Source organism: Mugil cephalus, chromosome 3, assembly GCF_022458985.1.
Source record: "Mugil cephalus isolate CIBA_MC_2020 chromosome 3, CIBA_Mcephalus_1.1, whole genome shotgun sequence".
Lineage (NCBI taxonomy): Eukaryota > Metazoa > Chordata > Actinopteri > Mugiliformes > Mugilidae > Mugil > Mugil cephalus.
This window is the reverse complement of record NC_061772.1, coordinates 28,811,124-28,834,742: the sequence shown is the minus strand read 5'-3', so window position 1 is coordinate 28,834,742 and position 23,619 is coordinate 28,811,124. Positions and strand designations below refer to the sequence as shown.

General features: G+C 41.0%; 2 protein-coding genes and 1 long non-coding RNA gene across 5 annotated transcripts in view; 2 read left to right on the top strand and 1 right to left on the bottom strand.

Annotated features, from left to right (window-relative positions):
• Positions 1-17,811, bottom strand: part of map1aa (microtubule-associated protein 1Aa) — a 39,511-nt gene extending 21,700 nt beyond the window's left edge. The window contains exons 1-2 of one of the 3 annotated variants that reach the window (XM_047579994.1): positions 17,323-17,811; positions 15,015-15,116 (exon numbers count right to left, since the gene is read on the bottom strand). In XM_047579994.1, coding sequence (XP_047435950.1) covers positions 15,015-15,116; positions 17,323-17,560 — 340 coding nt within the window. In that variant the 5' untranslated portion in view covers positions 17,561-17,811. Of the gene's footprint in view, positions 1-450; positions 511-797; positions 862-15,014; positions 15,117-17,322 lie in introns of those variants that run through there. The other 2 variants (XM_047579995.1, XM_047579996.1) reach the window with 2 other exon arrangements.
• Positions 452-12,580, top strand: LOC125005050. The gene is made up of 3 exons (XR_007112412.1): positions 452-769; positions 1,568-1,893; positions 12,410-12,580. It is a non-coding gene; the product is annotated as an uncharacterized LOC125005050 (long non-coding RNA).
• Positions 17,812-21,988: 4,177 nt separating the features above from the next.
• The window catches only part of tp53bp1 (tumor protein p53 binding protein, 1), a 29,295-nt gene continuing 27,664 nt past the window's right edge, over positions 21,989-23,619 (top strand). The window contains exon 1 of the mRNA XM_047580605.1: positions 21,989-22,139. The gene's annotated coding sequence lies outside the window, so the exon portion shown is untranslated. The remainder of the gene's footprint in view (positions 22,140-23,619) is intronic.

Here is a 23,619-nt window from a genome sequence, read left to right as displayed (position 1 = left end):
AGGTCACCCAAATTTACTCGGCTGAACGAGAGCAGCGAGGGAACTGACAAATGAACAATAAGCATGAGAGCATGAGTCAAACTGTTTACACTGAGATGCTGGAGGCCTTTTATCACATCACAACACCCTCATCTTATAGAAGAAGAAGAGAATATACACAGGGAAGACGCTACAGACAGTTATTATTTGGTTAAATAACCGAAGTTTTGGGCAAATTGTGACTGTTAAAGTTGAAAAAACTACAAAAAATGTGAATTTCTCTACAAGAATATCTCAGTGGAACTTATATGTCATGACAATTTACATTTCAGGCTCGTTTCTCTAAAATCCCGCTTCCAAGGCTGTGACTAAAATGCACCATTATGCAAATCAGAATGTTAGAAACAGCGTGTAAACACCTATGCGCAGCTGATGCGTGGATTATTATTATCACACTTATCATTTACTCACAGCGCGGAGCCCACGGCCTCTGAAAACACCCAGCGCGCACTGTTTCACGTCCGCGTCCCTGTCGGTGCAGATTCCTCCACTGACTTCGATCATCTGCGTCCAGATTTTAAAGATGCGCTCTTAGAATTTAAAAAATAAATAAATAAAAAGACGAGCCACCGGAGCCTGTTCTCACCAGCACTGGCCGATTTTTACGCGTCTACAACAGCGCGCACCGCAGATGGATGCATGGGTGGATGGAAATACGGATGGATGGATTTGCAAAGCCTCCGGGCGGATAAGAAGCGTGAATCCTGCGCCTCGTCTTGCAGGAAAAGCGGTAAATAAGCGTTTGCTGAGCGTCTTACCGTCCTCCAGGGCGGATGGAGCTGAGCTGAGGGAGGGGCGGCGGTGATGCTGCTGCTGCTGCTGCTGAAGCTGCTGCTGCTGCGGATGAGGATGAGGATGAAGGAACAGGATCGGCCCGGAACGGTTCAACACCTACAAGCCGCTCAATCCGGTGCCTCATGCTGCGTTCAGGAACGCCTCGTACACTACAGCTACGAGCAGCATCCCCAGCTCTGAACCACAGAATCTAATATTCGACGACCCGCTTTTAAAAGAGGCGATTTAATGTTGAACAGATTCATGAGCCCGGGACTTTAGATCAGAGGGGCTCAACTCATTTGGTTTAAAAATTTGGAAAGTGAAAAAAATCTCAATAGACATGGTTAATGTCTTATAATTAACTACTGTTTTAAAACATTTCAATCAATTTAATATTGTTTGGGGATAATTCACTCTTTTTACATAATAAAAATGCATGTTCAATCTTTTTTTAATTGGAAAGACCTACATTAAAAGTCAATAGTGACTTGACATTAATTTGATTTAATTTTAATATTTTAGTTTCCTTTAATGATAAATTACCATGAGAAAACCTCTTCTGTCCATTTAACTTAATGGGAGGAAAATAACGATTAGCATGCAGCACGCTAACCTATTTAACTGTTAGCATGCTGAATCACTGCTGCTGACTCATTCATTTCTACATGCAGGATTAAAAAACATCCAGACCAGAATCTGACTTTGAGGTTTAGAGTTTGTCTCAGGAACTTTTTTTTCTTTTCTCTTTCAGAAACATGTCGTTGACCCACATTCCCGAGTACCAAGTTCGTGGAGGAGGAAGCGCATGTTAGCCGAATAAATATAGACCCGGGGAGATGTTATTATTAAGCGGGAAGCGAGTGGATCGTCTGTTTCGGGAAGGGGACGTTTGAAACAGCTGTGATTCAAACAGCAGCTGCTGGGTGGGACGGAGGCAAACTGAAATAGACTCCGAGCTCTGCCAGCCTGACCCACTGTAAACCAATGAATCACGACATTTGACTTAAGCACAGAGAGACTCTGACGCTAAAGTCCAAGGAGCCGGATGTCAGCGCCTCAGATAATGTCTAAACAAAGGTTAGTCCAGACATTTTTACTGTCTGTGTTATTTCTTGTCTTCCTTTATTCTCTTTGAGCTCACACAGACAGATGGAAATAGTTTCCAAAGAGCATGGAAGAAGTATTTCATCCTCCAGGTTCCTCATTTCTTACTTCATCCAAATGTAGACGGTTATAAGGTGAGGATGATGATGACTGGAAGTATTTTATTTTTAGTTATTTGCTATAGAATCAACTGAATCACTAAAAATAAGAACAAAGACCTGAGTGTCTTTTTTAACTGAACTGACTAATATTCATTTAAGCTGCATCATGTCGTCCATAATAATAATTTTGCTCATCGATAACGAGGTTCTGTTGGCAGAAGGCTTCAAATCTGACAGAAACCAAACTAAAGATTTTACCGACTTTATTGACAACATTCAATTGATGGAGCAGAAGAAGAAGATGTTGTTGTCCACATGGATTCCAGAGGAGGGAAGAGAAAGAGGAGAAGAAGAAGGAGTAGAACCAGTGACTGTTTATACTATGGACAAACCCACTGTGACGTCACCACATGGATTCTGAACCTTGAAAATGACGCCTGAAGTGGGCGGAGCCTGTGGCCGCCATGTTGGATGAGCTTTACTCCGCCCACACTCAGATACTCCAAATATGGACATAAGGGGGGTTGTGTCGGACGTTGAGACCCGCCCACACAACTCTCCGCTACCTGTTAGCTCAGGCTAACACCTGTCGCTCAAAGCGTGAACAAGTTAGAAAAACATTCACATGAATCGTGACATAAACTATTGAGACCAAAATCGTTTTTTTGTACCAGGCTGTAAACATGTTTAATAATGCTCTAAAGTTGGGCTTTTTAACATGGGGGTCTATGGGGATTTTCTCCCTTTTGGAGCCTCTAGTGGCCACTTGATGAACTGCAGTTTTTTTGCACTTAGCAAAAACTGGGCTTCATCATTCAGACCTGGAGGTTTCTGCTTGAGTAGAACAAGGAAGAAGGAAAGGGAGGAGGATTTTTTCTCTAACTTTCTCTTCAGTGCTGAATAGATTAAGTAGAAGAAGAACCAAGACGTCTCCATCGTTTCTGTCCACATGGATTCCAGCTGTGGTTCATCTTTGAACGGATTTATTCCAATATTTAAAGAGAAACCAGAAACATCAAGAGTTTACATGGTTATTTAAGGTCTACATCTGATCTGAATTCCACGAGGCTGTTTTATTCTGATTATTAACACCAGAGTCGACACGAACACTGCAGCAGTAACGAAAGGTGAACTGTCTCGAAGGGATTCACACCACAACACCTTGTTATTTCAAGTTATTCAAAATGTAAATTGCTTCTCCTGCAAAAGAGCAACCTCTCCATCCGTCCATGTGCCCCGGGGCCTCTTTAATCACCGCCGCCTCTAAGTGGCTCTTCCGAGAGGGCGTTGCCTACGCTGCCTTTTGTGTTTTAAATGTCTCGGCAAATTGTCGAAATCCCCTTTTGAAGCGGCGCTGATGCAGCTTTCGGGCTCAGATAACCTCCAGCCTCTCCTCTAAATGTCAGACAGCTGTTAACGGGCCACGCCCTTCTCTCCGGACACGATGCTTTTCTCTCCCTCTGAATGTCTCCAGCTCCTCCTCACATCGTTCTCACTTCTCTCACACATATTCAGATAAGGAGGCATGCAGTGTTTCTAACGGCCTTTACTGAGTTTTCTTTGAAGTACGTCTCTGAGCGAGTGCATTGCAAACAGAGCACGTTTCTCCTTCGTCCTCCTCCATCCAGTCGCAGATCATTCGGTCACTGATGTAAACATGACTCCTGCAGAAATCTGTCCTGTATTCTGAGCCTGTGACTTTTCTTCTAGCACCACCATGTGGTTTTATGCTTCGTTTTATGTTATTATCGGCTATGAGATGGTAAAATAAATCAGGACTTTTATCCCTTAACCTCCTGAGAACAAAGACATTGTTTGGAATGCATCTTAATTTCTTTAAGATGAGATTAAGATCATCAGGTATTTGGGATGAGTAGGACCTAAGAAGTATAAAAAAAACAAGCATCATCTTTGAACTGGAGGTAGTTTTTTGAAAAATTAGGTGAACACAGGGATTATGTCACTGTATATTACAATTTAAATCACCAATGTGAACCAAAATGCAAAAAAACTGTTTATTTTAACGCAAAAGCAGAATTGGAAACAATAAAAACCCAATGTCCTCAAACGAGTACATGTGAATATGTTAAGTTTTCATGTCATATCAAACTGGAAAAGTTAATTAGCACAAATGAACAAGTGTATTGACCCTCCGCTACCAGTACATGAGAAATAAAAGCGTCTCATTATGAGGACAACAGGTCTGAATGAAGCAGAAAAAGCTGCAACAAACCTAAAACCTAATGTCCCCGTTTGAGGACGCCAGGTCTCAGGAAGTTAAAGACATTCCCAAAACTGTGCTTGGAGTTTGGTGCTAATTAGCTAAGAAGCTCATCTCTAATGAGGAATGTGGTGAACGTAGTTAACTGATTAGTGCATTAGTGCAACAGTTGGATAAAGTCAGAAGGCTAAATTATCATAGAAGTTAATGCTAATGTTACAGCGAGCAGACGTTGATAAGTAATTAGGAGCAGTAGAAGTTGGTGCATATCAGCTTTTCAGCGCAGTTCAGTGACTAAAAATGGGCTTAATTATAATATAATTAGTTCTGTTTTCATAAAAATCATGCACGGCTTGTATAAAATAATCCATTACTGCTTGGAATATTCATTCATTTGCAGCTTCCTGCCATCAAAATAATTTGTGGGTGGGCTCTAATGATTTGATATTTTAAATACAAGCAATTTAAGGACACTGTGCAGAAGCATGAATACAATGAAATTAAGCAAATGTTTACATGTTTAAAAATTATGCCATAATGGAATTAACCCAAATGGAATGACGAATTTCTATTAATTTTTATTTACATTGTATTACTAGTCATTTTATTAGTCATTTTTCTACCACCATGGGCAAATATAAGAGATACAGCAGTGTAATAAAATCTAATAAACCACCAGTAGCTGCAGCCTTTAAAAAACAAGACCACAACAGATTCATTTTACATTAATAAGACTATTTTTCAGGCTGCAGAAGTAATTATTTAAATGTCCTCCGGTCAGACTTACAGACTCCCTGCTTACAGCTCATATTACAGTGACCACGCAGATTCACGGAAACTCAAACTGAAACCACGATAGTTTCACATTTATCCTTATTTTTATTTATTTATTTATTTATTTATTTTCCGGTTTGTAAAAGCTTTTCACGTCCAGATGAAAGCCTCTGTCCTGATCCCTGACTGCAGAGAAGCTGAGGGACAGATCAATGATGGCCTCTGAATTATTAATCAGCACACGTTGGCCCTGAACTGCAGAACTCAACGCTGCGAACCGAGCAGCCCGGAGAATTTCTTTTATTTTTATGACACGTTCATTAAAGTTTGAACTGCTCGTTACGTAAGAGCGACACAGATTGTGCGTCATCCTCGCAGTCTTATCAATCAGTGTCGCCTGCTCGTTTGCAGGTTTCGCTTGTCAAACCGCAGTGATTTGTTGTGCACATGTTGTGAAGCCTTCGCAGGCGGAAATCAATAAGAGGAACTGGATTACTGTTCACCGAGCACGAGCGACGTGGGAGAGGAGCTCGTAACCAGCGCTTCTGTTGGCTCAGCATCTATAAACTTTTAAAGATCATAGAAAAGAAAAAAGACATTACATGAGCTGAGTCGATAACGTCATAATGCAGCTGTCACACACGGGAGCTACACATGCTGACACTGCAGCATTATATTACCACCACTAATGATGTGGCTTCCACCATCACTCTGCAAATATTGTTTGCTTTGCCCTTTTTCCCCCTCGTGCTGTTTCTGTTTCATGTTCTGTATGTGAAGGGGATGCAGAAGCAGATGACGCCTGTGTACATTTACATGCATTAGCCTCCTGTCTGTAGCAGCCATCGGTCATAACTACGTCCGTCACACTCTGTGAACGCCCACTCGGCCTCTGGCTGCTGGTTTCAAGGGGAAGTCGAGTAGTAGTGTGACACGGACAGTAGCCAGGTTTACATGGACACTGTTTTTTCTCATTTAAGTCCCTGTTTACATGTAAGGTGATGTATTCTGATCGGATGTTGGCATGTTTACATGCACCACTACTTTTAATACGTTTCACAGACGTGTGCCATGTGCAGATCGATGAAATCAATCACCAGTAGTTGATATTGTTTTTACAGTTTTATTATTAAATCGACAGCTCGATTCAATGAGTTTGTGGGTTCATATCCACTGTTTCTATTGTGTTGTTTATCCTTATAGTAACCGGTCTTTTCCAGTGGTTCCAAATTTGTTCCACATTACCCTGGCTTCAATGAATTTTTGATGGACCTTTTAAAACAGTTCGATATTTCTGTCTTTTCTGGCGTCTAAGATTGAGATAATGTCTAGTTCTTTCAGAGATATTATTAAAAACAAGCTCTTTGTGGCTCCGCAGACCAGTTGAGGAAATGTCGCTGAGCGTTTGTGTCAAGACAGAGCATGCTCAGACAGAACGTCGTTCCGTTTCTCTGTTTACATGACTTTAAATTGGTTTGGGAAAAGAAATATTCTACCCCTGTGAGCCCGAATGAAATTTCATTCAGTTTGGGCTCGTTTATTCTGATTGAGGTGTTTTGAATCTGATCGTATTACTAATATCTTGCTCTATGTAAACCCAGCTATAGACTCAGTTCACAGCTCACTGGAATGAATCTGCGCTGAACGCTCATATTAAAAAGTGAGCGATTGGCATTTCAGGAATCCAGGTCATTCATTCATTCATTCATTCATTCATTCACTGTAACCGCTCGTCTTTGGAGGGTCATGGGGGGATGGATCCTATCTCAGAGCTAAAACAGAGAGACACACAACAATTCACACTCACATCTACGTCTTATTTAGAATCACCAATGAATCCAATCAGCAAGTCTTTGGAGGATGGGAGGAAGCCCGAGTATCCAGAGAGAACCCCCACACACAAAGGGAGAACATGCCACACAGAACGGATTAGAACCCAGAACCTTCTTGCTGTGAGGAATCAGTGCTAACCACCACACCATCTTGTTAGATCCAAAAATCAAAGACATTAGCTTTCTAAGATTTCTGCATTGAATTGTTTGTCCTTTAGCTCTATCTACAGACCCCTTCAGGGGTTGTAAACAATGTGATGTTTTTTGAGGGGCGGGGCTTAGCTGGAGGCAAAATATCTCAAACACTACAGCCTGTAAACACCGGTTAGCATATTTCAATGGACTGTTTTGGCACGAATGGACAAGGAAAATGCATATTTTAGAGAATATGCTAATACACTCACTATATCAAAAGTGAAAGTAGAGCTCCCCCTGGTGGCTGGAGGCTGCAGTATCGACCCCTTCACCAAGTGTACACTCACTCGCAATGACAGTTTGACTCAAAAAAACCTGAAGAACAGTATAAGGTGTTGACCTGGCCTCCAAATTCACAATTATCCCAAACCAAGTATCTGTGGGATGATCTTCTCGTGCTCTCAGACATACAGTGACTATTTATGTGTTCACATCCACATGATGAAACCCACCGAGTTTTGCAGCCCACTATTGACTACATTTCCCCCCGAGGGCCTTCTCACGCCACCAGGCGTTGTTAATCATCTATCAGCCTTCAGTTTAGGTCCAGTGAGTCTTTATTAATTGCACCGCGTGGGCGACAGCTGCATTCATTGAGACCATTACAGCCATTCTTCCGCCCTCCTCCTCCTCATCTTCCTCCTCTCCTGGGATGAAACGTGATCTTTCATGTTGCCAGACTGTCCGTGTGCCTCATCAGTTCATCGTGAGGACTGAGACACTAATGGACCAACAGTGATGGATGCACATATCCATACCATCACGACACAAGAGACTCTGCAGAGATTGTCCTCCTTTAAAAAGCTTTTGGTGATTTCTTTCATGTCCTTGTGATTAAGTATGACTTTAATAATCATTGGAGGAAAACACATTTAAAAGAAAAAATGCACAGCTTCATAAATCTGCTGTTGCTTCAAAATCTTTTCGTCAGACCAACTAACTTCCCTGCTCACAATTTGTTTTTGGTGCAGTGTTGGTCTGGAATCTGTCTTCCAGGAACTGAGTCATAGACGTCATCTGAGCACCGTGATGTTGAATTTGTTCTCAACAAAATGTCTGCTGTTGGAGAAGGGACTTGTTTAGAGTCTGTTGTAAAATAAGTTGACAGCAAAATAACTTTGTGATTGGTTGAAGGTCTATCCGACTGACGCAGTGTCATTTTATTTCTTTAAATCGTCTGAAGCACGCCCCATAATGAAATCCAGACTCATATTCTGATAACAATATTCTGCTAAATACTATTCAATGTAAACTAATGAAGGGAACATGAAGTGGAGTGGATGCTGAGAGTAGAAACGGTTTGACTGGTTGTGTTGCAGCAGGATGTCTTCCTGAATGATTGCACAAATGGCTACTTGGCTAATAGCCTTGACTAAACCCACATTTTCCTTTTACTGCCTCCCTTCTTTGCTAGAGTCTCATCATATAAACTTAAAGACCTTGGTTAAGCAACAGCAGCCGCCCATGTCTCCTGCTAAACCCTTCAGTCTCTATGTTATGTGTCTTTCGTGAGGGAGGCCAAGCAGGACCTTCGACGCTCGAGGCCACTGGCTGCACATATGCCACCCATCAGGGAAGTCGCTGCCATCTTGGCTGCCTGAGCTCAGAGCGCCTGAGGAGACTTGGAGTGGGCGATGTTATTTCCCTCCGGCGCATTCATACTCTGAGATGGGAAAATGTCTCATCTGAGAAAGCTGACTCCCTGGTCAGGGAAGCTCTGCCAGTCGGAAATAAAGCCGCTACACCTCACGGAGACACTCTGAGCTAATGTAATGCAAATGTAAGCATGGTAACAACAGACCGACCTGCTCGGATTGGACTAATAAACTGTGGAGACATGGTATTCTATGGACAAATGTAAGTTTAAATAAAGTGAATAATTCTAACTTATAGTAAACAGTTAGAGTTTCAGTCTAACTACGGCTAATAAAGTTAAGCTAGGGGGTTTGACCACCTCTATTTAAATAACTATAAATCTCCACGGTCTAAAAAGTCATCAACATTGGGTTCTAAGAAGTGGTGGTGACGTCAGTCCTTATTAGTGAACAGTTCAAATAGCTTCACATGCTGCGAGAGTTGTCCGAGCCGTTTTCTCTATCAGGATAAATTCGGAGCAATAAAATATTTCCCATTCGTTATTGGACCATGGCAGAGTAAATCAAATCCTGTTGGGCCGCCCCATACTGTTAACCCTTTATGGGGCAAGGAACCATTTATGGTAACTTCCGCACACATGAACATCAACCTGCGCATATAACAAAAAAAAGCTTGCGGTATTTAAACTACCATAACCCACCAATGGACAAAATTCACGGTGTGGCTGCTCACTGGGGGAAAAAAGTTTTTACGGTAATGATGACGCCCAGGAAGACAGAGTTATTTGGAGGAATTTGTTGGTAAAAATGAGATGTTACGAAGATCTTCCAGACAAAAGCGCAACTTCCCAGTGTTCAGCCACACCACTTTGAATATTGTCAATAGCGCAAACTACTGTGAGTTGCGGTAATTCAAATACCGTGAGCTTTAACGCATCACCAGCGACACCTTTCAGGCTTTAAAAGGCTTTAAATTGTTTCCTGGTGCCTCTCAGTGAATTTTAGAAGTGTGTGGTTTTTATTCAGCCGATCAGAGAAGATCAAGGAAACATTCTCGGGTCTAATGTGGTCTACAAGGTACCATGAAGAAGAAGAAGAAGTGTCCTAATGTTGTCTAATGTGATAATGTTGCCTGAATCAGCACTTTTGTTCTAAAGCTCTAAATACATGTTTGCATTTGTTTACCACCATATTCTGTATGTTACATTCATTAATCTTGATTTTCTCAATGAAAATTTACACAAAGGTGAAAAAGTCTTAAGTATTTCAACGGGTGCCTGATGAATGGTTAGGAAACAGAAACATGGAGGTAGAAAAACAACCAGTCGTTGAAACAAGTGCTTGAAACGTGGGAGACGTGGAGTCGTCCGGCTTCATCTTCTTCTACTGTTAAATTTCCAGCAGAACTACTTTGCACTAAATTAAACGTCGCCCTAAACTCAGTGGGGATCGTCCTCTGGGAGCCACGAACATCCATCCCGTACTGATGAGATGTATCGGGTTATCCACCATGTTCCTGCCTCTTACAGCTCCCTCTTTGTGTCTGAGCTCGTCAGCCATGATGACAGTGCAGTCCGCCACGGCTGCACATTAGTATTCGAGGCACAGACGAGGAGGAGCTGTGATATTGACGAGCAGGGCAGAGACTCTCCTGGAAGGTAAACACGAATCAGGAGGTCGTATCTAAAAAACCCCCTCTGAGCATTTGCTGTGGCTAAGACGGGGCTGCCTCGAAGGGACTGACCTCTTTCTGCCTGGATCTGATCAATTTGCCAATGTGACCTTTTGAAAACCAGCGAGAAAAACACGGGACCCGGTTCGTTTCACAGCTGAACTGTTGAACTCATGCATGTTAATCCAGTCTGACAGTACAACAGAAACCTGCATCGCGTGAAAGCACGTTATTTCTTACGAGAACTGGATGTAAAGTATATTTACTGGCCACTGTGTCCAGACAGTGTCTCTCTCCACCTCTTTTTATCCAGTGCTCCTCCTCCCCCGCCCTCTAATGCAAAAAAATTGATCCTCAGTGGCTTTTTCTCAAACCGGTGATGTCAACAAGAAATTATAACACAGTATGAAAATCTATATTGCCCATAAAAGACCACACACACTGAACAATCACAACACAAACCATCACATCTGTGCAATAACTATGTTTACATATATATATTCTCTCATGTGCACTACACATATTCTATTTTATTTATTTATTTTATTTGTTTGTTTTTTCTCCTGTGTGCACCGTTCTTAAATTGTCTGCTGGTGCAACGCTGCAAATTTCCCCACGATGGGATAAATAAAGGATTATTTTATCTAATTTGTCGGACTTCACAGGGTTGAGGGGGTTTATCGTCGTCTCTATACTGATGTGGAAAGGCAGTGAATTATTTAGCTAATCAATGCACAGAAGGTAATGAGATACTGTTGTTCTCATATATCTTTATATCATAACACTGTGTAGACAGGATTAATGTGCTTTAATGGAGTTTTTTTTTTTTTTCTATTGAAAAACTGAATGGATGGACCTGATATTATGTTACACGATGGTAAAATCTGCACCAGATGATTTTCTTTCATAGACATTAATGAAACACAATCCTGTGTGTGTGTGTGTGTGCTCGTGGTTTTATGTAGTTATGGGGACCATAGTCCTATAGAATACTAGCACTGCGAGGACACTTTCTTCTGGGCCCCACAACTTTCTGTGGGTTAAAATCATCAACTGTATCAAGATGGACGTTGAAACTGCTCCTCTAAAGTGAAGCCAAAGCAAGTAGAACTCCCCCTGGTGGCTGGCAACGGTATCGGTCTTAAGCTAATTTATTTATGTCATTTTAGGTAGCTAATATAATAATGACACATATACAAGTGTCAATTTTTTTGGATACATTTTGTTTTGGTTTGTTATTTGACGCTATAGAAACAGGATGTGATATTATATTATATAAGAGCGATATATTAGCTAATTTAATGTGGCAGTATCTATCTACATTAGGAGACAATCATGTGTCCCTCGTGGTCACAACCAGCTCCTCTAAAAGTGAAGCCAAAGCAAGTAGAGCTCCCCCTGGTGGCTGGCTGCAGTACAGGTCTTAAGCTCCACCTCCTCCATGTTAGTGGGCGGGACTTGGGCCACATTAAAACATTAAAGTGCACTCCAAATACATTTTTTTCCAAAGATGGATTCTATTCTGGATTATATTAAGTATCTAAAATGACTCGAACATTGAAAAACTAAATAAAATAAAATAAATTGACGTGTCTTTTAGTGTTTAATTTCAGCCCAAGCCACATCCACTAACATGGAGGAGGTGGAGCTTATGACCTGTACTGCAGCCAGCCACCAGGGGGAGCTCTACTTGCTTTGGCTTCAGTTTTAGAGGAGCTGGTTGTGACCACGAGGGACACATGATTGTCTCCTAATGTACATATGATCCTAACCGACCTACTCTGGTTCACTTCAGAGGAATTTAAGACTTTAGCTGGATATAGATTTCAGTCAGACTGAGCAGTTCTGACCCAGCAATCAAAGACAAAGACGGTAATCGATAGCTACAGGAGTATCTGTGTGAGCGCATGGTTTAAAATTAGTTTGTAAACTTCCTTTCTGCACATTATTCACCGTGTTTATATGCACACAAAATAAGCACTGCATCTCCTTAAGATAGGAAATAAAAATGTTATCGTGTCTATTCATTCCGTTTCCTGTTCCTGTTCTCAACTCTATCCCTCGCTTTTCTTTCCTTTCTCTTCTATCTTTCATCACAGGAGCCAGAGAGATAAGGATCTGAAGTATCCTGAGATGTGCCCCACCCTAAGTTTCATCTACCGTCATCCATCTCCAGCCTCACGTCCAGTCTACCAGTAAATCCTACAGATAATTCCATCCACCCGTCATTGTGAGTGAATGTTCTGCAGCAGGAGAAATCACATTTTCCATTCTACATGCACCTGAATTTGCATTCAGCAATGTAAACAGGCCTTTTTTTTTAAAACTAATTTCCATCTCTGTTTTGCTTTCGGCTACAAAGACGTCCCACGAGTAAAGACGACTTCTCTCTTTCTGACACACTCCTGTCACTTTCTATTTTTTTTGTCATGCAAATGCATGCATGTAAAACCCCACTAGAAAACGTGTCACATACATGTCTGGCCCGTGTGCAGAAACTGGTTTTCTGTTACTGGAATCTCTCTCCAACTGCAGAAGTATTGTTTAAATTACGTTTATGAAATTAACTGCAGAAAATCGAGTTTACACACCAGCAGTCTTCAATGTTTTTCAGGCCAGGGACCCTCAAACTGATGCAGAGATTATATGTGAAAGCAGTGTTTTAAAATAAATGCGTAAATGTTGTAATTGCAGTTATAAAGCGGAGCATTCACCATGTTAGTTTACCAGCTTAGCATGCTAGCGTTTGATAATTAGCACTAAAAACAAAGTAAATGGAAGTCCCTGAGAATAATAGATCACAATTTATTGTTCAAGAATCTTGAATATCTACAAAATATTTAGTCAATCTGTTGGGGAGATGTTCAGATATTTTACTAGATTACTTAAAATGAGCATTTATATCTAGGATTCCTCCCAAAAAGAACATGAATGAAAATGTTATAATGTTTATAATATAATCCACCTTTTTGTCAAACCAAATATTCGAATTCTTGCCGACTGGCAGCGTAATAGCTACAATAATATGTCAAAGTCTAAAAAACAAATAATAGGAACTATATGTGTATATATAATAACACTGGCATCGGCAGAACCAGGGTTAAACTTCTCTCTAGGAGCACGAGAGAAAAGCTTCTCAGTCTGTGCTTCAGCAAAAAATAATCACATCAGAAAATCGACAGGAAGAGGAAGAGAGAATAAGGTGCTGTTTGTCTGAAAAGATCAATTAATGAAAAATGCTGAATTATTCATGACTTAACTGCACGGAAAACGCATCAATAACCTTCAACAAACACACGTCTAATGGAGGTTTTATTTATTGGAGGTTTTATTTATTGGAGGTTTTATTGCAGAGATTGTGGACAGGTGTGAAAATATTCCATCATGGCTGCGCACGTGCTGCCCACAGAAATGTGAGACGCATCGGAAAATTTATTCATGCAGAGTTTTACACAATGAGTCACACAATGACGTGATGTGAAATTATGCAGAGCCGGGTCGATCCGAAACAAATGACCTGCCCGCTGCCGACGTGAAGAACGCGTTCATTAGTTGTTGTTGTTGTTGTTTTTAAAGACAGCAGCTAATGAGTTAGCGTGTTAATTACTGGAGTTTAGAGGCTGTGGCTGTTGTATTTTCAGACTTTTAGTCCATATGTTTCCCTTGTTTGTGGTTCAGTCTAACGCTAACCTCCAATCTGTGTCTCCCACAAGACTACAATTATCAGCCTGTTAGCTTAGCTTAGCATAAAGGCTGGACAAAGGGGAGAAATGGCTGCTCACTGTGTCCAGATATATGAAATAGTCTCACACATAAACCCTGGAAAAACATATATTATATATATATATATTTATTTTAAAAAAAGAAAAATATAAATGTGAATCTATGTACATCAGAGGTTTATTTATGAGTTTTGGAGCCACTCGGTTTTACAGTCTTCACACTAAGCCGAGCTAATCACCTCCTGATTGTTTCTCCACTAGTCAACTGGCAGATTTGAGTGATATCGATCTTCTCATTCGACTCGTCTCTCTGCGAGAAATCAGAATAAATTCTCAGTGGGAAAAGTGTTAACGCTCGGCCCTTTACTTGCTTCAAGGGGACATTTTTATTTCCGGGTTAAGGAAAGTAAATGTTGCTGTTGCGTAACGGATTAAAGGACGTTTTGTGGAGCTTAAAACCTTCTATAAAATAAAAATCAGAAAATGTCAACCTTTGTTGGTTCAGTTTTGATTCTTGCGTTCCTCAGATTACTGTGTTTCTGTATTTGTACATAGAAAAAATCAGAACTGTGCAGGAGGACAGATACACACCAACATCCAGCAGTGTTTTGTTTAAATCCTCATTTTCATTTACTCAGTCTGAGCAAGTCATACTTATTAGACATGTAGATTGCAGTTTCATGGACACCAGCTTTTGCTAGATGATGCCATTCAGCATCTATCGCGGGGCCTGATCTCATGTTCCCCTATAGCAGGTAGTAAAGCCGCTAACCTTTTTTCCCCTCATCGATTCCCACTCTGACTTACAGTCTGCACATGAGAGCACGATCAATAAAAGCTGCATCGTCTCGTCTCATGCACGAGTGGAGACGAGGACAAACGGAGTCTGAGCAGAAACATCCCTCCCGGCTCCTCTGATTCCACCAAACTCTGAGCAAAGTGGACACAGCAACACATGTCTCTACAAGTGTAAGTGACTGACCTTTGACCTGCGAAGAAAACTGAGCCGTGTGTTTGGTCTCAAACAGCTGCAGCTCCTTGTTCAGGTCCAACACGGTCGGATCAACAACCCAGGAACGCAAACCTGTTTTTAAAAGAACACATTATTGTCATTGTTATTATTGAGATTATCTGCAATTTTAATTAAAATTACCCAAAATAGCAAAGAAATGCAATGACACAATAAAAGCTGCTCAGACCATATTAACTGTTCCTGGTCTTTGGTAACTTATCTGTTTGTTTGTTTGTTTGTTTGTTTGTGGACTCACTGTGTCACCGTGTTAAAACTCCGCCCAGTCACTAGTCGCTGCTATGTCTTTTCTGCTAGTCAGGTTCATTTTTTTTTTATTATTTTATTATTATTTATTTTATGTTTGTTTCTCTGAACTAACTAAGTTAATCTTTCCTCCACTGATGTACAGATTGATACTGAAACATCGATACTTCCCGATACCAGATCTTTATGCCCCAAAATTGATTCGCAAATCAAAATATCGATACTTTTGATGCTTCAGTCACTCGAGGTAATGTAACTAAACTACTGAGTCTAGTAACCAGAACACAGAATACAAGACAGTCAGAATTCAGTTCAGTTTGTTTAGCGCCACCTCAGTCTACTTCAGAATCAGAATCAGAATCAGAATCAGAATCAGAAATACTTAATACTCGAGAATAATACTCAGAAATTAATCTCGGGGGAAATTACTTTTCGTTACAGCAGCTCCTACTCAAAGTGAACCAGAGCAATGTAAGAAATAAGAATAAGTAGAATAAGTAGGCAATTAGAATAACAATACATGCATCAATGTGAAAAAATGTATATATATAAAAAAATATGTACAAGTATAAGTGAACATATGTTCTGACATGTTCGGATATTAATGCACAGCAGGAAATTAATGCACATATGTTGTTGCACAAGAAGGAATTTATCCAACCAGCTTCCAAGTTTGAAGTAAATTACTCTGACGTCTTCTCTTCTTTATGAAGCTATGATTTGATATTCACTACTTCATTTTTAGATTTACCAGATGCATTAGGGGTGTTTGCACAAAGTATCGGTATCGCTGATACCAGTGTGAATTTAATCAGTATCTGAAACAGGAAACGAAAGGAAATAGGTGGAATTGAACATCAGCGCTTTCCTCGATTCGTTCCATCTTTATTGATCCAAAACAATCGATTTGAAAAACTGTGGAGACGGAGAAGCAGCCAGAAACATAAAAGCAAACCAGTCACAGCTCGTCTTCACCGTGACGTCATCGTAGTTATGGGCGGGGTCTGAGCTGTTGCCGTAGCTACAGCTAGCAAGTTTGCATCAGTCCCTGAATATATATATATTACAGAAAACTTTATTTTATCATAAGACCTCTTGATTTGTAAAACTTTTTAAAATGTATTTCTTTATTTATTTCTGCCAGTCTGTCTGATATTTGTATTTGGGATGTTTTAACTCTTCTGGACAGTGCTGCATAAATCCAGTATTATTATTATTACTGAGTAAAGGTCTAAACTTTTGAGGAATCATTCACAGGCTGTTTTGTGAATCAACTTTGCACATTTTACAAATTTTGATTTGCAATTTAAACATTTACAGATATACTCATATAGTTGTATAGTTAATATGGATAATTGAAGGATCGGGTATCATCATTGTTCTATAGGTGAAAACTAATATTTCCTGCTGCACGTTTCAGGGGAAGCATCTCATCTTTAACTCTGACATTAATCATGTGGTCACTAGATTTGTTCGAGGAAAAACCTTTGATGAGCTCTGAAAACGTGACGTAGCGCCACACAGAAATATTCTAAAATACATCAAACTGTAAATAAATCACTGCTTATGAATCAGCCATGATTTTCCTCCTAACACTGTCTCACGCTTTTAATCTATTAAGCAAAGACACAAATTTGCAACCAAAGCTTTTTACCTGCAATGCAGCATTTAAACGTTAAGTTATTTATATTTATAGAGACAGAACAAATCACTAAACACTCTTTTGTTTTCTACAGAAGCTGTTTGCAGTTTACTGACTTTTATCTTATTTTTTATACCTTCATATTTATTTTCCTGAACCGTATGGACAATAAAAACCATTCTGATTCTGAATCTGATCATAGCTCAAGTAAAAGATTTAGGAGAATGATTCCTCGTGCAGCCGTCTAAAGGCAGATTATTGAAGTAAATGTTTGTCTGAAACAGGTTTTAACAGGAGAGCAGAGCCTTTCCTGGTCCCCTGCCCCCCCCCCCCTTCCCCTTCGCTCCTGACCACTCCTCGGCCCCGTCTCACCGTGTCTGATCTGTCTCCTGGCGGCTTCGAGGTGATGGCCGGTGGAAATCTCTCCTATCACGATCAGCATGCGGTGGTCCCTGTGCCGGAATGCTGCTCCGCGGAGCTCAACGCACTCCTCCTCCGGATCCACTGGCCTCTCCGAAGCAGCAGCAGCAGCAGCAGCAGCAGCAGTAGCGGGGATTTCCATGGTAACGGTGCCTCTGATGGACGCTGAGGAGCCCTCTTCCATCTCCATGACAACTGCATCCGGAGCGAGGCACCATGACGATGCAGGATGCGGTGGGAGGAGTGGGCTCCGCGGACGGCCGGCGTTTGATTGGATCCCGGGCGATGTGGCTATTTGATGTCTCAGCTCGTCATTGGACGAAAGGGAGGAGAAGGACGTGGGAATTAATGTGGATCATATTTTACCGTGTGAGACGGCTGCTCATGAAGACGACGCTGAAGGTGATAACACAGGGTCAGAGAGATGAACCGTGAAATTACCAATTCCTTCCTCATAACAGCTTTTGAAAGAGTGATATTTCATGTTCATAAAATCTGTCAAATTAAACCAAATACCTGATTTTAAGCATCTTTCATGTGTTCTGCTTTATCTGAGGGGTTATTGAGTGCATTCGTTTCACAGTCTCCCTTGAATTGTTTTAAACTCTCCCTCCAGACAGATAAGAAGTTTGTGGCACACAAAGCTTCTATTTATATCAGTGTCACTGTAAGTACCAGGCAACGAGCTGCGACCACTGATCTGACACGTCTTTGTTCCAAACAAAGCACAACTTCATCCGCTGACAACAAAGACGCACAGACAACATAGAAAATAGGAGAAAAAACAGCTATTTTAGGCAAAATGAGACGTTCGGATGCGCTCGGTCTGCAACACAAAAGCCGTGGTGAGTTTTAGACATTACAGGAAGATCAGTGGCAGAACCAGATTTATTGGCACGTCAGGAATTAGTTTTAGTGTTTGGTGCAATGACAAAAAACAAGTCAAAGAAGACAGAAGAACAATAGAACATATGCAAGATAAATACTATAGATAGATAGATAGATAGATAGATAGATAGATAGATAGATAGATAGATAGATAGATAGATAGATAGATAGATAGATAGATAGATCATCATTTCATAATTTACGGCAGGATATGATTCAGTTTGTATATATTTTTTCTATCTGTATCCAGAATCATCAACACAACAAAACACTAGATCAGGCCAAGGACCCAAACTGATGGAGAGGTTAAGTAGGAACCACCTACCTACTATATGTGTTCTAGATTAAACTCTATAGATTATTATCATCATTTTGCATTCAATATTAAACTATTCATTTTATGTCAAACATGTGCAGCAGTACGGTGGCCGTGCAACTGCCATAGACATAAACACATCTGACTGGTAAACAATGGACAGATAAAGAAAATAACCGACAGATTCGAGTTTTAATTTCACCTGGTGACTGAATAGACTCTCAGCCATTGCAGGGAACCTGACAGAGTCAGTGTTTAATATGTGGCCTCGTGATTGGCTCAGACAGCGAGACTGAAAGATAACGTCTTTGCAACCTTTGCAACCCCCCCACCAGTACCTCCTGTTTAAGACCAATGCACTAAATTATGAAATCAATACCTATTTCTACCTGAGTTCTAACCCTTAAACAATCTAAGGTAATTCCATAGATACAGACATAGACGGTTGTAACACATCACACACTCAGCACAGGTTCGGACATATTTCAACAGCCATGTTTGTTTTAATTTCTTTTTATTCTTGTTTTTTTGTTTTGTTGCTCTCAGCCTCAGTTTAAGTCGGTTTAACGGTCACGTTTCAGTTCTTTCCCTTTAGAAGTTGTTTCCCCCTCATGTTGTATTCATGAACTGGGTCTAAATACTACATTATGCACCACGCAGGCGTTTTGGAAAATGTTCCACTCACTTAAACAGTGAGTTTCAGAAGTTTGTGTCTATAGAGAAGAGGATCAGAGGAGACGTTTGACTCGGTCCATGATGCTGCTCCAATGACTTTCTTCTGTTTAAACCTGTAATTTCTCTACATGACTAGGATGAGTGTGTTACACTGTATAACATCACAATAGTTCAACTCAAATAGAAAGAGACGTTTAGGAGCATCAAGAGGAAGGAAACACCGTAATTTAAACGTTTTTCATGATGCTTTCTGAAATGTATGAATTGATCTTTGTAAATTACCAGAAATTTAGTGGATTCTTCTCTCTCTCTCTCAGCAGCTCCACCTTTTATTTCTACCAGACGCTTGTTTCTGAGTCCAGCTGCAGATTTTGTTCGGTTTATGGTTCTGGTGAGATGCAACCAGTCGCCATCTGTGCAGAGAGAAGCGTTACTCCGCAGACCTAAGAGAGAGGACGGACTCAGCGTTGGCAGGTCGAACTGTATCAGCTGCTGGAGGAATCACATCTGTTAAGTTTTCACACTTTACACATATATTATTGATGACTGGAGTTCACAAAGAGTTCAAAATGTGGGGAGAGGTGGTTCGACGGTGAGTCAGATAAATGAGATCCAGAGAGAGTGGATAAATCTTACAGAGTGATGAAGGGAACGTGAAGCACAAGAGATCAAACATGAGATCTAATAAGATATTCCAACTTCCACCCGTCCTGAACAAATACATAAAATCACACAGAGGCAAGTTAAATATAAATTAAGGCAAACTAAAGGTCAGCTTTTTAAATGAGAATCTGACAACTAACGCTTTGAGTTTGCTCCGTACGAGAATCTAAATTAAGCTACAGATATAAATAAATAGATAAACACATTTAAAACGTCTTTTTTAAAACTTTTCTAACCGGTTACAGGAAGTATTTCCTTCTGAAATACCGGAGGCAGGGAGATGATGTGTAGAGGTATGAGAGGATGAAAGTCTGGGGTTCTTAGGCCGATAACGTTCCTCTGTTGAGGCTTCTTAATTAATGAGAGAGATGTTCAGCTTCCCACTGCAGGTCACACATCACGATGGAGAGAGAATCCCACAAAACACCAGGATCTGCAGTGAATCGATGTCATTATCTCGATTGTGATCGGTGCAGTCGAAGCTTGTGTTGTATTTAGAAACGCACCGAAAAGGGCGAAATATGGAGATAAGGGGGGAGGATGAGGTGCCTACGGGACACTTTGCATAACTGGAGCAAACAGAAGAAGAAGAAGAAGAAGAAGAAGAAGAAGAAGAAGAAGAAGAAGAGCCATCACCAGTGATGTCGGGGCCGTAGAGAAAACATCTGTTATAAGAGCGGAAAACACCCACAACACAACGCTGGTGATGTGGATCTAAGCTGGTGCATCAGAACTTGTCGTCTTTGTTAATGTAACATTAGTATTTGGAGTATTTTAGGAATAATGTCCATAAGGATATACATCGATCAGCCACAACATTATGACCACTGACAGGAGAAGGAAATAACGTTTAAACCATCTTGTGACAAACTCAGAGTTCTGCTGGGAAACTTTTAGCTGTAATGTCGGTCATAATGATCTATATATGTATGTGTGTATTAGGGGTTGAGTTTATTATGTAAGTATATAATGGCATAAAATGAATAAAAACTAAGAACTTTTAATTCCAAACTCACTTAAAACTCAAATGAAAACGAGGAGATGAAAAACTCTGCAGATGCTGCAGCTTCTTTGTCTGTTTCCACTTTCTCAGTAAGTTAAAAGTCAGTGTTGCTGTCTGGGATGAACAAAAAGAATCATTCTGGGTTTTAAATGACCTGTGATTATTTTAAAGTGTTTCTTTGCATGTGTTTGCAGATGAGAGGCTGCTGCTGGTGTTGGTGTTGGTGGTGGTGGTGGTGATGGGCAGTGACACCTCCTGCTCCGGTGACGGATTATCATGAGCTTTAAATCTCTCTTCAGGAAGTTGTGTGTCGCCAGGCGTGAGTCAGCAGTCCAGCCTGAGACACTCCAGAGCGTCTGCTGGCCTCTGCTGGGAGGAAAATGAGATACACCAGCAGGATTTTTCTTCCCAGGAAATGAAAAAAATAAAATAATAATATTTAAAAAAAACAACTACAACTTTCCTTAGAAATAGAGAAGAAGAAAATGTCTCAAATGAAAGAAAAAGCTTCTCTCATTGTTCTTGAATGAAGATAAAGATGAATGTTGTGATTAATCAAATCTTTAATCAAATCTAGTTTGAATACGAAGCTAAAATTGTGGAGTAGAGGCTCAACAAAATGTCAACATATGTCTCAAACATGATATATTGAAGTTTAACATGAAAATCAAATAAAAAGTATTTCACAGTCACGTGTTAGCGTGACTCCATGGAGGGTTTTAAAAGTCTAGATCTGCACCAACCACATATTAAAAGTTCGGTTTGTGAAGCTGCAACACGCGATGATAAATTAACTTTTAATGAATCATCTCGCTATAATTCACTCTTGTCCACATTTTAATTTGTAATATGCATAAAAACGATCAGCTACAAGTGGATATGGAATTAGAATATGACCAAATATTAACATTTTTTTAATAAAAAGATTGCGCTGGATCTGTTTTCTGTTCTATTCTTTTTTTTATTTATCGTATTTCTGTGAATCTAATTAGTGGTGCAGCGCATTTGCCTCCAGAGGAACCGAGCATGGCATCTCACATTCAAAAATGCCTTTGCATCTTTGCATCTTTTACGTGCCATGCGTGTGTGTGTGTCCCACACCCTGACTCTCAGCAAAACAGAGGCACGGAAGGACCGAGCGATGTCGGACGCGCTACTATCGCAGCCAGCGGGACGGTGCTAGACGGACCGGAGAGCCCGAGAGCACGCGTATTTATTCTCAAGGTAAATCTCTCTTCTTCTTCTTTTTTTGCATTGAAGTAAAAACAGTGTGGTGTGTTGAGGGAGAGAGAGAGAGGCGTAGGCTGTAGCGGCGTCCTGCGTGCGTTTCGGCGCCTGTCGGCCCCGGTAGAGGTGGCTCACATTAGACATTTTGGGGTAGTGGCTGCGCATTTCTTCTTGCTGTGGGTGTCAGCCCCCGACCTGCAGACATGACGACGCTACGCTGAACTTTGCGGCTCCAGTCGGTGGGGTTGGGGTTGGGGTTGAGGTTGGCTGCATGGAGGCTGCTGCCCAGCAGCATCCATGGATGATGAAAATGACACTTCCTTATCTGGTTGTGTGTGTGTGTGCGTGTCATTGAATAGAATCACACTGCGAGCTGTGCGCACCGAGACAATCAGGTATTCATTAGTGCATTGTCTTGCCTCCAGCCAGGAAGTCTCCACTTTAGCGTGTCCGTATTAAAATGCCGGCTCAGTTTCCCTGCTGCTGCTGCTGCTGCTGCTGCTGCTGCTTTCCTGTAAATCAGCCCTGCAGCCAGAGGAGAGGAGGACCATCACTCCTGTCTGGCAGCCTTCAGCTGACCTGGAGCAGAATAGATTAAGAGACACAGCACACAAATCAGTGAACTGTGCATAAAAAAAAACCTCCCCATAATGTTGCCAAATGAAGTTAAGAGTCCCGAGGAACCTGAAGTGACCTTTTAATCTCCTGTGGTTTTGTGCATCACCTGACACACACAAAGAATCCCTCTAAAAAAATGCTCTCATGGGTGATTGTCAGCCCCTTCCTGGTGAGGATTTACGCCTGTGATTGTGACTTCCAGGCTCCTCAGGAGGAGGATGCACGTTGGGATTGAAAAAGGTTCACGTCCAGCTCACCTTCCCCCTACAGGCTTTTCGGCCCGTCGGATGATTTCTGCTTTGTACTTTCCTCTTCCTCTGTGGTCCAACATTAGCATAGGGCTGAGGGATGATAGCTGCTGGAAAATGTGGCGTCTCCATGGCAACTGAGGTTGTCAAAAGATGATGACAGAGTCGAGTTAATATTCGAGGGCTGTGAGCGCACATCACGAGATCAAGGGCTCATTACGCAAAAAATAAATAAGTGTTTCTGATATAACCTCATTTTCGATATTCAGCCGCTTTAAAAATAACCACAAGCTCTCGGGCGCTCTTCATATCTGTGATGATGCCGGCACAGATATCCCATGATTTAGGGAAGACGAAGAGGATGTTCTGCAGAATGTTTTAAATGATAGATGGAATAAAGTGGCCGAAATGCTCGTCCATTAATACGCCAGAGGCAGATAAAATGGGCCATAATGATATTGAAATATAAAAACCAGACAGCGTGTTGAAATATTAGCAGTGAGATATAATCAGAGACTCTTAGCTGAAGGAAAATATGTGGTGAAAAAAAGTTAACCTACATCTCCCTAAAAAACCCCACATGGACCAGTGAAGGACTCTGAGAAGTCTCC